The following is a 16,280-nucleotide window of genomic DNA, read 5'->3' as shown; positions in this document are numbered from 1 at the left end:
TCTCTCTCTACCTGTCTCCCCGCAGCTTTGCCAGTTGCCTTCGTGACGGGGGTGGCTTTTTTTTAAAAAATGGAGAGAGGGGGGTGCTAGTTACGGCTTCCTCAGGAAGGGAATTGCCTGAACGACCAGGAAGGAGGGGGGGGGGATGCATGATGCTTAAATAATTCTCCAGTCCAGCCAGGTGTTTCTCGACGGCTCCTCAGTAGCTTCTTCAGGTGCCGACCCCCCACACACGCGCACGCGCGCACCACCGTCCCAAGCTCCGCAGTCCTCTCGGCTATCCTCTCTCGCCTTTTTTTTTTGCGAGGGGGGGAGGGGGACAACCGCGCGTGCGCGCAGACTAGGCGGCAGCTTGGCGGCTCCTGCGCCTCAGAGTGCGTTGCTCTTTCGTATTTTATTATTATTGTTACTGCTATTATTAGTATTAACGGGCTTTTTGTTTGGCGCCCAATCTCGGGCACCCAAGCGCAGCTCTCTTTCTCCTCCTCTCCTTCGTTCCACTTCGCGAGCGGCCGAACAGAGCGAGGCGAGCGAGCGAGCGAGCGAGCGAAGTTTTCTCCTTCCCCTCAAAGAACGCGGGAAAAAGCTCTCGCGCGCCGTCGAGGAGGAAGAGAAGCTGCTGAGGGGAAGCACCTGAGAAGTCGGCGCTTCTCCTTCCTGAGGGAGGAGGGGAAAGGCGAGAAGCGCTGCCCTGCGCCCCCTCAGGCCCCCCTCCGCCTCGCCTGAGTTGGACTCTCTGCCCGGCAAGCGAAGGGCGCCAACTTTCTTCTCGCCCATCTTCAACTCTACTCAGCCAACGAATCTGGCCGCGACGGGAGGACAGAGAGCGGGAGAGAAGATCCCGGAGAACTTATTGGGGGCCCCGCGCTTCTCTGTATGGTAGGTGGAAATGGGCCCCTGGCTGGCGAGGGCTGGGGGAGAGGCAGACTTGGCCTCAATTTCATTTTAAGGGAGGGCGGGGCAGGGGGCGGGGCAAGGGCTGGTTGACCAATGGCGAGCCAGGTGTTGCGCTTTCTCTTCCTCCCCACCCACTTAGCCCATCGCAGGTGTGCTGGGGCAGCTTGTGGCTAAATGCGATAGTAGTAAGGAACTTCTTCCAGAGGTTTCTATCTGTTGCCAGTATTCTTTCCAAGGAGGTGTCTGGGAGTGGGGGTGGGCCACCCTTCCCATCTCCCATCCTCATCAGTGATTTTAGGCCAGATGTGATTCTTTTTTTCCCCTGTGATAGCTACCATGTATACATAATAACCAGATGTTCTGATGCATAAGCATCAGCACTGTCATTTTAAATCTTTATATATATATATAGAAAATGCCTTTGAACCTTACGGTGACTTTGTGCTGCTTAGGAGTACTTTGCTCCAAGGTATATTTAGCCTTGCTTTACATTTCCCACCTCATCCCTTCCATTATCTGTGGTAGTTATACTGGTTCCCCCTGCCCCCAAAGTTCTGGAAACACACTATGCTTTTGTGTGGAAGTTCTGGTTGGTAGTTAACATAGATGCTGAAAGGACAGGCACAGCTGAGAACTCTTCAGTCCTGTTGATATTTGTGGGAGCTTTTATAAGCACATGCTTTATTCTTTCATGGCAATATCACTGAGATTTTAAAGAGCTGCTTACCTTTGGTTGGTTGAGTACATCGTTAATTTTTTTTGAAACAGAAGACATGGGCAAGGGAAGGAGCAGGGATTGGCATGGTGTCCCTGAAGGAGATGGCTTTTAAATTCGGGAGGGAGGTTCTATTTACATACTGTCTTGGTAATAAATCAGCATTTATTTATTTATTTTGCCTGCCTCGATGTAGGAGTTTGGGAGAGCTGTTTATGCTATTTATGCTGGGGGCATGTAGAGATAAATGTGTGTGGGAAGATATGATAATGAGGATGAGCAGTTGCACACTTGGGTGCAGGACCACAAACAGGAAATAAAAATGTATGAAAATGCAGTAATGCATCAATTATTGTAAAGTCCTGTGCATTCGATTAAATGCATGGCATATTCCTTATAAGCATGTACCAAGGGATGCATACCTAGTTTCCAACTGCACATATGCTGAGCTCTGAAAAGGAAGATGTAGTAAAAATATATGTTCCCAAAATCGTTCCAATGTGGTGTGTGTGAGAAACAGTTCATATTTCTTAAAATAAAACTAGACCATTTTTTGAAAGAAAAAAAAATCAGAAGCGATTTTAGCAGCTGCATGGAACTGCTGCTCTCTAGCTTCCCCCTAGAAATTGTATCTAAGTATAAAAGCTTTCAATAAATACTGCTGTAGCAGACCTTTTTTCATCTTGTTCCTGCTTCCTAGCCATTTTTCTTTATATGTTCACATTACAAGTTGAAATGATACTATATAAGCTACAGATTACAATTCATCCCAGGTTTACTTCTTTGGCAGCGAGGCATGAGTTTTGTGGTGTGACAAATGAAACCTTTGTAGAAGCAAGCACTACAGAGAATGTTTGTTTCCATGGCAGGCTGTTATTCAGACAACTGCTGAAACATGTTTGACATAAATATTGACCTTTAAAAAAACATATTCAAACATGTAGAGCATGCGGCTTGGCTCAAATTAAATGTTGATCATTACATTTACAGTTCAGGATAACCAAAATTCCCCACATTTACTAAGAGCATGATCCAGTCAAAGCTAAACTCTGACAAGTTCCACTGAGTTCAGTGGGAGAGGCTAGCAAATCTTTAAACCTCTCATGCAAGAGCCACATGGAACTTAAGTGTGCTCAAATGCGGCTGGATCATGCCCAAAGTTTTATGTTCATAGATATAGAAAGATCACTAAATGTTTTGTAATGTAATGGAGAATTCTGAACACACTGTGTTTGTTTACACACACTTTTTTATTTTGTTTAGTTCTCAGTGTTGCTAGTTTGACAATAAAAATATATACGCAGGACAGAAAGTGAATGAAGAAACATTTCAAAACCCTGAACAAATTCATGATCGACTATGGAGTGATTTCTGTGCTTGTTTGCTTTGACGCACCCATTGAACATGGTATTTGTCTAGAACTCTGTTACCCCAGCCATACAGTGTGAGCTCTAAGTCCTCTGCTCCAAGTCAGCCTTCTTAGGTAAACCAGCTTTCTTTCAGCATTAGTCTCTCCATCTGCAATAAGGAGATAATAATAATACCAGTCATTTCTACCAGGCTGTTGTAAGCACTCCTATTAAATTAAGGTTAGGGAAATCCTGACCCCACTTACCTGGGAGGAAGCCCTGTTGAATCCAGTAGGACTTACTTTGAAATGTTATGGGTTAGGTTTGCAGCCTCAGTGTTCTAAATACTTGAAATATTCCATGTAGTTGCTAAAATGTCATTACTTGGATGTTTAAAAGACCAAGGGCCATCTAGTACATATTATGGGCATCTAATTTTGGAAGTTGTTATACCACAGAATGGAACACTGTTCAGAGATATGTCAAAGAAATAGGTGGAACTGAATTTTTATTTATTAAGGATGCTACTTGCCTCTTGGTGGACAAAACTACCTCCCCTCCCAATAAGTTGCTGCATATTTATTGTTGCTCAGTTTTTCTGATTATTTTAACTTGAATTGCTGATATTTTTTTAGAAGCTTCTGGCACAAGGTTAGCTGTACCTAAGGGTCTTTTGGGGGTGGGGGTGGGGGTGGGGAGCATTTTATTTTAGAAGCCTGATGGTAAAGTCCTGTGCATGTCTGCTCAAGTAAGCACCATTGAGCTAAATGTGACTTTCTCCCAGGAAACTGTATAGCACTGAAATCTTAAGTCTGCATAGGCTAGAACGGTAAACATTTCAAGAAATCACTTATCAGTTCAGTAGGGACATGAGAATATGCTCTCTTGAAGTATTTACAGGCAAGACTTCTGCTGCAAACAATTGCTTCTGCTAAACTGAACACATATGAATAATTTTGCAATTTTCAGGAATAAAGGCAAATACGCTGTGCTGTATAAGAGCACCATTTCTGGTAGATACGCAGTTGATAGAGTTAAGATCTAGAATAACTTAAATGAGCAACATATCATTGCCAGTTTTTTCTTCACTACAATGGAAGTTGTTATTGTGCATTGCAATGCTGCAAATACAATAAACTGGATTGGGTAACATATGATGTTACAAAATAACACAACTAATTCATACTTAGTTACAAATGGAAATAAAGTAGTGACATACAATTTAATATATGCATTCCATTAACAGTTCATTTGCAACTTCGCATCACCAAACTGATTACATTTTCACCCCATCTTTCCTTGAAGCAGCTTGGAGAGCTTCCTTGCTGAGTGAGGGCTATCATCAGGTGCTTCTCTGAGGCTCAGTCCACCCAACTGGCTTTGCATTGGAACCTTAGGGGAAAATGCTTTCTAAAGCAACCACTGGACAGTATTTATGAACCACAAAAGGCTTGAAGAGAGCATTCTTGGGGATGAGCCACTTTTAATAGCAAGCTTGAGTGGCCTGTGGTTTGCAGTAATAGGCTGTTAAAGTGTTCCTGTTGTAACATACTTGGCTCTAATGTTGCTAAGGCTGCAGTCATATAAACAAACTGAGGGTAAATGCAACTGAACACAGTGAGACACACTTCATGCAAATGCAGCCAGGCATGGAGCACCCCAAAATGTTTTTTGATAGTTTTATAGCTTAAACCATTTCTCCTCTACCACATCAAAACCTTACCAGGATGTTCCCGGTCCGAACTACATCCACTTGCAAGTGAATGCAATATAAATAGTACATTTTCAGCAGTGGTGAAATAGACTGAATTCATTCAGACATGAAGAAGTATGATAAAGTTTAGCTGTGGTAAGGGAATCCTACTGTAAACTGTAAGTTATAAAACTTTCAAAATCATATTTGAGAATCAAAAAGTTTTTCCAAAAAGAAAACAGCCTGACAACTGCCCTAAAACTAAAGCTCTGCTCTTTCTCTCCCAGCTTCATGGGGGGAGATTGTAGATGCCCAGTGGGCACTCAGGATTCAGAAGTATTTCTCTTTATTATTGCCGGCTGCTTTAGAACAAGAGGCAGAAGTAATGCTAATTGGCTCTGTTTAAAAATGTGAAGTGTGTGCGCAATAGGGATGTTTCTGTTTCGAGTTGTACACATCAGTGCTGTTTCCATTCTGCTTCAGTTTGATTTTTGCCAGATACTATGTTATTTGTCTTGCTGTCTACTATTTAATGTAAGTTATGCAACTTGCTTCACTATTTACTTAGCTTATGCAAGTTACATTCATTCCAGTGCAATCTTAAAACAATGTAGAAAAAGGTAATTGATTATGTATCATTTGCAAACTTTAAAAAAAAAAGAATTAATACCCATTATATTCGCTTGACTGAGTTTCACTCCTGAACACAGACAAACAGTTTCTACTTCCTTCTCTGTTTTTATCAGAATTTTCCTCTCTCTGTGTGTGTCTCTGTGGATATGGACACACACATATCACTCTTCTAAGAAGTTTGTATTGTATTTTTATAATGTTGACATGTTTGCTGCTCTGGGCTTCTTTGGATGAAGGGTGGGATATATATTTAATAAATAGTAACATACACACAGAGAGAGATACAATGTTTGTACAAGTGAAAAATAGAATATATTGATCTGCTGCTGTGATATAAAAATAAATATTCATGTTACAGACATTTATGGGCAAGTCAGTCCTTTTAAAGTACCAGTAGACCCAGAGATATAAACTGATGAGAAGATAGCACATATACTTCAAAAGATGCTTCTTTGGAATTTTGTGGAAGTTAAGTACTTTGCAGATGAGCAAAATGTTTCATTGGTGCAATGAAGCTCAGAGGGTACAAACCATCAGGGACATCTACGGTGCAAGTCCCTTTTGAAAGGTAGCTTCTGCAGAGATTCCTGGGGAAATCGCACTCTGCATTTCCAATAGGCAATATTCACATCAAACTACATTTCTGGAGGCAGTCTTGCTAATTACAACAATACCTACCAGAGAGTCCTCCTACTTTTTCTTCTACATCATAGGAGAGTAGTTGCATGTTGGATATAGTCTGAAGAACCAGCAAGAGAGAGAAAGCAAACCAGAAAACTAGATTTTCTGTGCTTACAAAAGAAAGAAAAAATAAGAAAACCACATTTTTTGTTGTTAAAGGAAAAATAAGGAAAAGAAAAGCAACAAGACAATAATAATAAAAAAATGGCAAGTAAAAAATGGTTGCCTATACTTCAAGCATATTAGAGAAAACAAATGAGCAAAGTTTGAGAAAATGAGCTGGAATTTTAGGAACTGTGAACATTGGTGGTTTTATAGAACTTTCACTACATATTAATAAAACTCATTACCAGTAGATTCAGCCTATGCTTTGCATGCAGAGGGCCCCACGTTTAACTCCCTGCATCTCCAGGCAGGGTTGGGAGGGGGCCCTGCCTGAAACTTTGGAGAGCAACTGCCAATCAGTGTAAGCAGCTCTGAGTCACATGGGCCAAAGGTCTGATTTTGTTTGAGAGTTTTCAAAGGGAGAGGCCCAGTTAACAGAAGATTGGAAGGAAACAGAGGAAGATCAGTATGAGGAAGTTTCCTGTGTCTCCTTGCTCAGGGGTAGAGCACATGCTTCCATGTGAAATAGTCCCAGGTTCAATCTCCAGGTAGAGGTGGGAAAGCATCATGCCTTGCCTCTTCCCTTTGACGAGTGGGATGGGACATAAGCTTTAACATGGCAATAGAAGGCATTCTTGCTTTGTTGTTGTTTTTTTATAATATTTTTATTCAAGAATTTTTCCATATAAACATAACATACATAAACATACAAAAACAAAAACAAAAAGAAAACAAAAAACATGTACCATTTCATATCCTAATTTCTTATACCTTCCTTCCCCGACTTCCTCATGCCTCCCTTTTCTGTATTCCAAATTCTTATCAATTTCTCAGCAAATCTTCCCTTATTTTGATTTAAGCTTAAGCTAACCTTCCTTATTCTCCTTGTCTTAACCATTACTAATAGTAACCATTTACTTTCAATCCATCATCATTCTAACTTTCATTAACTTGAAGGCATTCTTGCTTTGGGCAAGCAAACAGGTGCTTCTCGGAGTGGGCAAACCTGTGAGGTGTGTTCATGTGAGAGCTGGCATCTTGGCTTACTCTCAGATGCATCCCCCAGGAATGACCAGTCGTGATGGCCCTTTAGGAGGTGCATAGCTCTGTTGGTGGAGCATGAGGTTCTTAATCTTAGAGTTGTGGGTTCAAGCCCACACTGAGCAAAAGATTCCTACATTGCAAGGCGTTGGACTAGGTAACCCTTGTGTTCCCTTCCAATTATACAGTTCTTTTACTCTTTGAGGTGCCTGACTAGAAGCATTTGGTGTCACAGGGGTGGAACACCTCTTGGACAACCCAGTTAAGCCTTCTTTAGGATCCAGCCCTGACCCACTTGATCACTTGCCCTGACAACCTTGACAGTTATTGAGGCACAAAGAGTACCTCCCCCAACTTGTTCAACCTGGATCATCTAGCACCAGCTCTCTGATATCTGCTCCCACCTATCTGGCATCCTCCCACCTCCATCCAAGACAGCTCCATGGGACTCGTGACGCTGTATTTGATTCATTTCCATGCATTTTTAAATTGTAATTTTGATTGGACCGTGGATGTTGATGTGTTGAATAATAACTTTATTCTGCTAGGAAACTGGTTTTGACACAAGAAAATGCTTCTGGGATGCTGGGATTTCACAGTGATACAAAGCAGGATTGCTGAAGTGCATATGAATATTCCAAAGGCTACAAAATAGAAACAGTTGTCTTTGACACATGGTGTGGATTTAAGCTAAATGGACAGCATCCATTGTCAGCAGGTACAGCAAATGACTTCAAAATTGAAGTCAATAGAATATGATTTCACTGCTTAGGGAGATCTTGTTTGAGCTGGCACAGCCAGTTTGAGTGGGGACTACCCACTATGTGCTTCCCTTGGATTGCAAATGTAGAAGCAGGGAGCATTTCCAAGGGGGAATTGCGGAGCAAGAGGGAGGGGCATTTTCAAATGCGTCATAAAATCAAAAGTAAATCCAGGGATTGCTTTGGCGGAGGTGGGTGGTTGGGTCATATGATAGATTTTGTAGGGTATGGTTGTCAGGTAGAAAAGGGGCAGAAATTTGATTCATTTCACATTTAAAGATAAACTGATTAAACTTGTGCTTTCTGAAAAACATGTGAACTGAAAGAGTCATCCTTTGAAATTCTCATTTTATATATTTTGCAATGAAGTTCTGCAGCCAAGCAATGTGTGTGTGTGTGTGTGTGTGTGTGTGTGTGAGAGAAAAGGCATGTTTGGTAGGAAAAGGGCCTTCTCAGTGGCTGTTCCCACACTCTGGAACTCCCTTCTTAGAGAAGTTAGACTGCCTTCCTCCTCCTTGTCCTTCCACCAGCATGTGAAGACTTCCTCATTTTAACAGGCTTTTGGGAACTGACTGTTTTTAAGGAAAGGGCTTGGGTTGTTATGTTTTTTATGTTTTAATAGATCATATTCTATTAATTTTTTTAATGATAGGTTTTTACATGCTTTTAGCTGTTTCTGTTTTATCTGTAAGCTGCCTTGAGTCCCCGTCAGACAAAAAAAGCAGGATATAAACAAACAACAGACAAATAAACAAATGCATTATAATAAAGTGTACACATACAGGTGAAAATAGCATACAAAAATGTATTATATTACGGGAAATTCCTTTAAAATGTGTATATGTGTCAACACTGTGTGCAAAAAATAGTTTTAGAATAAGTTCACACAAAAATGCAAGTAAATTTTCAAAAGGATTTTTTTTAAAAAAAGAAAACCACAAACTAAAATTAAGATTGAAAAAAAGAAAGAAAAGAAAAACAGAACAACTGAAAATTGACAGATTTGTCTATCCCTCTTGGCAGGAGGGAGTAAACACAGGATAACTTCTTGCAAATGCTGCTCTTACTTTTGTCACTGTATTATCTTGTCAAGTACAGGGTTGGGAGTGTAGAAACTTGTTTCTCTTCCCTCTCATTCAGGACTGAATAACAACACTTATTCATATGTTGCCTCAACCTTGATGAAGTGAAGCAGGTTGAGGTCTGAATGGAAGGCTGATTTGGAACTTTATTGTCTTGAGTTTCTTTGGCAGAAAGACAGGGTACAAATGTTGGAACATAAGAGCATCAAAAGCACTTTGGGAGGGGGGAGAATATTACTCATGGTTGCACTGGCATTGTATATGAACCTCTTTCAGATATACTAGCTAGCTCATATAAGCAGAACAAAAGAGCCTTAGCTCCATTGTAGAGCATCTGCTTTGCATGCAGAAGGTCCTGGCATCAATGCCCAGCATCTCTGGGTAGGATGGGGAGAAACTCCTTTCAGAAACCATGGCAAGTTGCTGTTGGTCTGTGCAGATGCTACTGAGTTAGAAAGACCAGTGTCTAACTTAGTCTAATGCAGCTTTGTATGTTCCTTAAAGGCTGGTAAATGTTTGGCCACAACGACCACCAGATCTTGTTGGCCTGCAACTGCCACCATCCCAGACCCATTCATTGTGCTTGCTGGAGCTGATGTGAGTTGTAGCTGAATAACTACATTGGCCATATCTGTAGTAGGGCACAAGAAGGCTTTGAACAAATTAAGAGAGCCCAGACACTTGGAAAGTCTGGGATACACCTTGATATGATATCTATCTTCCCCCTTTCTAAAATGCTGTGTGGCAGCTGCTTGACCAAATTGGGTCATGGAGCACATGCTTATCAGAATGCCTTCCGTTGTCTGAGTGCCAAAGGCAGATAGGCAGTGTGGCATACCTGTGGATGACACATTTTATTTTTTTAATAATTATTTTTATTAGTTTTCAATACAATCATACAATTTTATCCAAATTTTAACTGATTTTAACAAAGTACAAATTTTGGTCTTCCTTCAGCTTCTCTGGTAATCATCCATTTTTACCCTTCAATACGCATTTCTTTAATTGCATTGCCATTTATCATCCCTCCTTTTTTCTATTTTCTTTCAACAATACCTCTTAAAATTTTTACAGTGCTTCTTGGAACCCCACTAGCGTTGTTTGCACCTCACATATATTTTTCAGATATTCTACAAATTTTCCCCAATCCTCGATGAACTTTTGGTTTCAGGCATATGTTATTTCCCCCGGTCAGTTTGTCCAGTTCCGAATAGTCAGTCAGTTTCATTCTCCATTCTTGAATCGTCGGTATTTCCTCTTGTTTCCATTTTTGGGCCATTAAAATTCTTGCTGCCGTAACTGCATACTGGAAAAGTTTACAGTCTTTTCTTCTTATTTCTTTTCCTGTAATCCCTAAAAGAAAAGCTTCTGGTTTCTTAACAAAAGTATATTTTAGCATCTTTTCCAATTCATTATATATTGCTTCCCAGAAACTCTTTACTTTTTTACACTCCCACCACATATGGTAGAATGTTCCCTCCTTTTCTTTACATTTCCAGCACTTATTACATGTTTTATACATTTTTGCCAATTTTGCCGGTGTGATATACCATCTATAAAACATTTTCATTACATTTTCCTTCAATCCCATGCATGCAGTAAATTTTAAATTTTCCTTCCAAAGTTTTTCCCAATCTTCGAATTGAATGTTATATCCAAAATCTTTGGCCCACTGTATCATTACCGATTTCACCTCTTCATCTTTCGTAAACCATTCTAACAGTATCTTATACATTTTTGACAGAGTTTTATATTCATCATTTATTATCTCTGTTTGGAACTTTGAATCTTTTTCTGCATATCCACTTTCCTTTATATCTTTTTTTAAGCATTTCATTTACTTGGAAATAATGCAACCGATCATACACATAATCTTTTACAAACTCATATGGTTTTAGTTTCCATTTTCCTCCTTCTTTAGTTATTAAATCTCCGTATGTGGCCCATTTCCCTCTCATGTTGATTTTCTTAACACTTATAACCTCTAACGGAGATAACCAATGTGGAACTCTTGGCTCCAGAAGGTTTTTGTACCTGTCCCGTACTTCTATTAATGAACTCCTGAAAATGTGGTTCCCAAATCCTTTATGAACTTTCTTTTTGTCACACCATAGGTAAGCGTGCCACCCAAATCTGTTATCAAAACCTTCTGAGTCCAATAATTCCGTATTTTCTAATTTGATCCATTCCTTTAACCAGCAAAGACAAGCTGCTTCGTAATATAATTTCATATCTGGCAGGGCGAAGCCTCCCATTTCCTTCACATCTGTTAATAATTTATATTTTATTCTTGGCTTCTTGCCCTGCCAGATATACCTTAAAATCACTCTTTGCCAATCTTTGAAAATCCCTACCCCTTTAATAACAGGGATAGTCTGGAATAAAAATAGCATCCTTGGGAGCACATTCATCTTTATCGTAGATATTCTGCCCCAAAAGGACAGTTTCATTCTACCCCACACCTCCAGGTCATTCTTAATTCCTTTCCACATCTGAACGTAGTTATTTTGGAACAGGTCAGTGCATGACACATATTAAATACTATGGTATAGCCAAACTGAGACAAGTTAAAAATCAATGTGGCATTAACAACAGAAACCAAAAAGAACTCTGCAAATTTACCCAAGTGGTTTAGAGAACTTCTGAAAAGAATTGGGCTGGTATCCCAGCTTAAAACGCCCTTTCTAACCTGAGTGATTTAAAATGCTTGTTATCTGGAAATCTTAAAACTAGCATGACTTATTAAATTCCAAGATGTCTGCAGAAGTTCATTAACAGTTAGAACATGACCCTCTTTTTAACGCAAGAGGTGACTTTGCACAGTAGGTGGCTTTTAAGCATATGCATTTATTGCACAATGAAAGCTTGCTTTTAGGTAAAGGCGTCATGCCTCTCTGAAACAGAAATACAGTGCAACTTGTGATAACCCATGTACTGCTAAAATAACTTATGAACCAGAAATTGAAAGGCTGTATTGTAAAGGTTATGCACAGGTGGCCAGAGCTGAAATTGTACAGTCAACCTTGAACTTCTCATTTACTGCTTTCTGTGGTCTACCAAATGCCGCATTTTATTCAGACATGATTACTGGATGAAAACATAAAGATTGGATTTTTTTCCTTTATCTCTCCCATTTAATTCATATACTTTTAAGGTGTGTGGGTAGTGAAGTTTGGGAGCTGAAAGATAGACTGATATTAAGATAATTTATTTTACTGAACAGACAAGTACGGGGATGGTAAACTTGTGGCTTTAATTAGGAATAGATGAATCTGTTGATTTCAGTTTCTCATTTCTGCAGTTGTAAATTCAGGTTGCCACATTTTCACATCACGCTTGTTTCTTCAAAAAGGTGAAAACAAAAATGATAATGCATTTTCTTTCTGCAAGCAACATCTTCAAGCAGGTTGCTTTTCTGCACTTTATTTTCACTAACATACATATTTTGTATGCAGTTTTTTGGTTGGAGACCTGGATCAATCAGTATGGAAAAGCACAAGTTTTGAAGGATAGCTGTGCTTCAGTTTCTGCATTGGTTTGAATTAGCTATGTTAAACCAGAGAAGGAGGATGCCTTCCAGTGTTGTTGAAGTCAGTCTATCAACCCATGGTCAATAATCGAGGATAATGGGGGTAGTTGTCCAGCAGCAGCTGGATGGCCATATGTTCCCCACCCCTGAGTTAAACCAAGCAAATTTATTCCCCTTCCATAGCTTTTATACAGTGTTGCTCAAACATTTGATACTTGGTGCACAGTTTCTTTTGTATTGACATTTGAGACATAGGAAGCTGCCTTATAGTGCGTCAGAACATTTGTCCACCTGGCTCAGTATTCTGGCTGACAATCATTTGAGGTCACAATGATGCCAGGCAGCTTCTATAACTCTGGACTTGTCTTGCAAGGTGCTTTGCAAGACTTGGCAATCAGAATCCTCTTTCAAAGTGCTAGCTTGTGGAATGCTTTGCTGGATCTTGCAGAGCCCTTTCAGTCAGCTGATTGTCAGTGCCCACAATTACCCCCTTTAGGGTGAATCGGATTTTTAGCTGACAACAGGTATGGGGCAGGTGGGTGTGGCCTAACCCAAATAGGGAAGGCTTATTATGTTAACCCCCCCCCCGCTATGGATGAATTGTGCGTAATTCAGCATGTGTTGGGGGGGGGGCTACCTTGAGAGAATTCAAAAGTGTGATCATTGTAGGGCTGAATAACGAGTTCTAGCTCTGAAAGTCACATTGAAAAGTATGCCATAAATTGGATAGCTGCAGCTGATCTACATATTTAGTTTGCTTGTGATTGGCAGCATTTGAATGAACATAATTTGTGAACATGTTGCAGTTCACAACTCTTGGAGGGCACTTTGAAGGGTGGGCTAATGAAGTCCAGGTGAACATTTCTGAATGCCACAAGCAAGGTTTTTCAGTTAGTTACATTTTGGGAGAAAGAGAGAGGGGAGTGTCTTCTTGATAGATATTTTTAAGGACCTTGGAGGCTTGCAAAGTTTTCATAATCTTCAAATAGAGGGGAAAATCAGTGAAGCTACAGACTGCCAGTGTGACTTTGATACACGGAAATATACTAGAGCAGATTACAGTGGAGTCAGTTTATAAACATTCTGGTTGGAATGCTGTGATTAGTAGAAGTCAACATACGTTTGCCAAGAATATATAATGGCTGGCTAATCCAGTTAGTTGATTGTGGGAATGCTGTGGATGTAATTTACCTTTATTTTAATAACATTCTCCATGACTTTCGTTAGCAGACTGGTTAAATGCTATATGATAATGACATCAGATTAAGACCTAGTGTGCTCATTGGTGATTCCTCATCCAGCTGGAGAGAAAACAATTACTTTTATCTATTACACAAAGAAATCTCTAATTTACAGATAACACAAAACTTGGAGGGATGGCTAAAACTTCAGAAGACAGGGATGAAATTTAGAATGACCTTGATAAAGTGGACTGGACTGAAACTAGTTCTGTGCTGAATTCTGTCCCCCAACTTCTCAAACATTTTGAGAACTGGGCCCCTTTGGGAGGAAGAAGGGCAGGATAGAAATTTGATGAATCAGATCTGATAAATAAAATTTAGACAAGGAAAATAATAAAGATAGAAAGGATTAATTCCATCACAGTTGTGATTTGATTGGGCTCCCTGTGTGGTCCATTTACCATTTGAGTGATTGAGGTTCAGGGAGTGGCAATGAGATATTGGAGGAGCGACCTATTGTGTGCCTGCCCTTGAGGAGGGGAGGCAGGAGTGTGTGGAAACCCCCCCTCCAATAACCTTTGGGAAATAAAGTGCCAGTGTAGTTGGATTCTGTACATGGAATTGGGGTGCTGTTGTCCTTTCTTGGTCCTGCAACTCTTCACCCACACAGCAAGAGCTGAAACAGCTTTCCAAAGCAGGAAGAAAAACGTATTGGAGACAAGGAATTTGTGAATCTGTCAATTTTGGTTTCTTTCTGTTTCTTGCTTTTCCATGCCTAAGTCTTTACTATTCCACATCAGGGTTTTTAAAAAAAGTGCTTATGAAAATTCACCAGCATTTTAGTGCATATTTCTCCTAATCTGCATAGTTTTGCAAAATACTTTTATATGTTGTTTTCACTAATATATGCATTTTTGTACACATTGCTTGGCTGGAGAAGTGTGTCACAAAATTTGGAGGAGAGAGAATTTCAAAGAATTTATGTGCATTGGGTTGTTTTGGAAAGTTTAGATTGGATAGATTTCCCTTTAAATAAGAATTTCTTCTCCATCCCTCCTTGAGAGGCAGCTTACAAACCAGCATTTAAAATAAAAGATCAAAGCAATAAACAGGGCAAATAAAAGCAGCTCATGATTAATAGTAGATCTAATATTCAGATTTCCCTCATGCAAATCAAATTGAAAGAAAATGATGAAAGCTTTTCTGTTAATTATGACACTTGTGAAGATACATTACTAGAGTGGCTTTAATTTGCTTTGTTCTCATGTTTTTGTTTTTGTCCCCAGTGTTGCTTGGGAATTCTAGGAAACCAAAAATAAACTGCAGTTTTGAAATTGGTTGTTAAAACCAGTGCAGTTTTGAAAGGTTCAGCCCACCATCTTGATTCAAAATGGTGTCAAATTGCACTCAGGAAGGCATTGAAACAATCAGGCCTTTGAGCTGAAAGACCTGCTTTGACCACTACACCACACTGTCTTTTGTAGGTTACGGGATTTCAAGATTTTGTAAGCTACCTTCCAAACATTATCAATATGGCATAATGTAAATATATTAAACGTAAAAGTTCTAGTTTCCCAGTATTGCAATTATTTTTGCAATAAGTTCACGCTAAGAAGCAATGGATAGAAACTTTGGTACAGTTATAAAATGGGTCCTTGTGTTTTGTATGAAAGAGTCACATGTCTGTTGCAGCTGTATTCCTCTGTATTGTGGTATAGAAAAGACCTTGGTGCCCTAAACAAACAAACAAAAAAATCCCCAGGTTCTGTGCTAGCTTTGAATGTATGAATGCTACTGTTTGATCATCCTGTTCTACTAAAGGACACACAGAGCCTTTAAAAAACAAACCAAAAATCCTGCAATTCTTGCTGATTGAGGTGGGGGTGCAGCTTAATCAATTCTAGGATTGTAAGAAAGGGTGTAGTGCCAACAGGTGCTGGATTTTAGAGCGGAATCTATGTGGCAAAGAGCACCTGTTGAACCCCAGTTCCATGGAGTATATATTTTATTTGCATACATTCCTGTCAGTGAGGAGAAAGGCTCAGATGTTACATAGGCACCAAGGGAGGGCCTCAAGGCCACTGTGCCCATGGGCGTCATGTTGGCGATCTCGGCGTTAAAATTATGTGCCTCACTTGTTTGGAGTGACTGAGTTCTGTATGCATGGCTATATTTGTGTGTGGTCTTCTGTACAGCTTTTCCAACCAAAACCAAAATGCCACACAGTTTTCCAGATGTTTTTAGAGTAATGCATCTCCCAACAGTCCCACCTAGCCCCAACCAGTCTAACACTATAACCCCAATGAACCTTAATGTTGGAACATTAAAGGCAGATAAAAGAAAGAGTTTATTCATGCAGCACATGGTTAAACTATGGAACACGCTCCCTCATCAGGCAGTGATGCCCACCAACTTCAAAAGGATTAGGCAAATTCATGTTCTACCCCCACTATCAGAGGCAGTAATGCTTCTGAATGCTAGTTGCTAGAAATGACAGAAGGGTAGAGTTCTCTAATGCTTGGCTTGTGCTTGTGGGTTTCTCACAGGCATTTGGTTTGCCGCTCTGAGAACAGTATGCTGGGTAAGATGATCCAGCAGGCTGTCCTTACATTC

The 16,280-nt window shown here is 40.0% G+C and overlaps 1 protein-coding gene across 17 annotated transcripts in view; it reads left to right on the top strand.

Annotated features, from left to right (window-relative positions):
* Window positions 1-16,280, top strand: part of RBFOX1 (RNA binding fox-1 homolog 1) — a 1,472,193-nt gene that overhangs the window by 454,109 nt on the left and 1,001,804 nt on the right. For 2 of the 17 annotated variants that reach the window (XM_053365883.1, XM_053365880.1), the window contains exon 1: window positions 319-879. The exons of the other annotated variants lie outside the window; for them this stretch is intronic. In XM_053365883.1, the coding sequence (XP_053221858.1) occupies window positions 877-879 (3 nt within the window). In that variant the 5' untranslated portion in view covers window positions 319-876. Of the gene's footprint in view, window positions 1-318; window positions 880-16,280 lie in introns of those variants that run through there. 17 annotated transcript variants of the gene reach the window in all.

Source organism: Podarcis raffonei, chromosome 14, assembly GCF_027172205.1.
Source record: "Podarcis raffonei isolate rPodRaf1 chromosome 14, rPodRaf1.pri, whole genome shotgun sequence".
NCBI classification, from domain to species: Eukaryota; Metazoa; Chordata; class Lepidosauria; order Squamata; family Lacertidae; genus Podarcis; species Podarcis raffonei.
The sequence above is the reverse complement of the archived record's forward strand: the minus strand, read 5'-3'. Positions and strand labels throughout refer to the sequence as shown.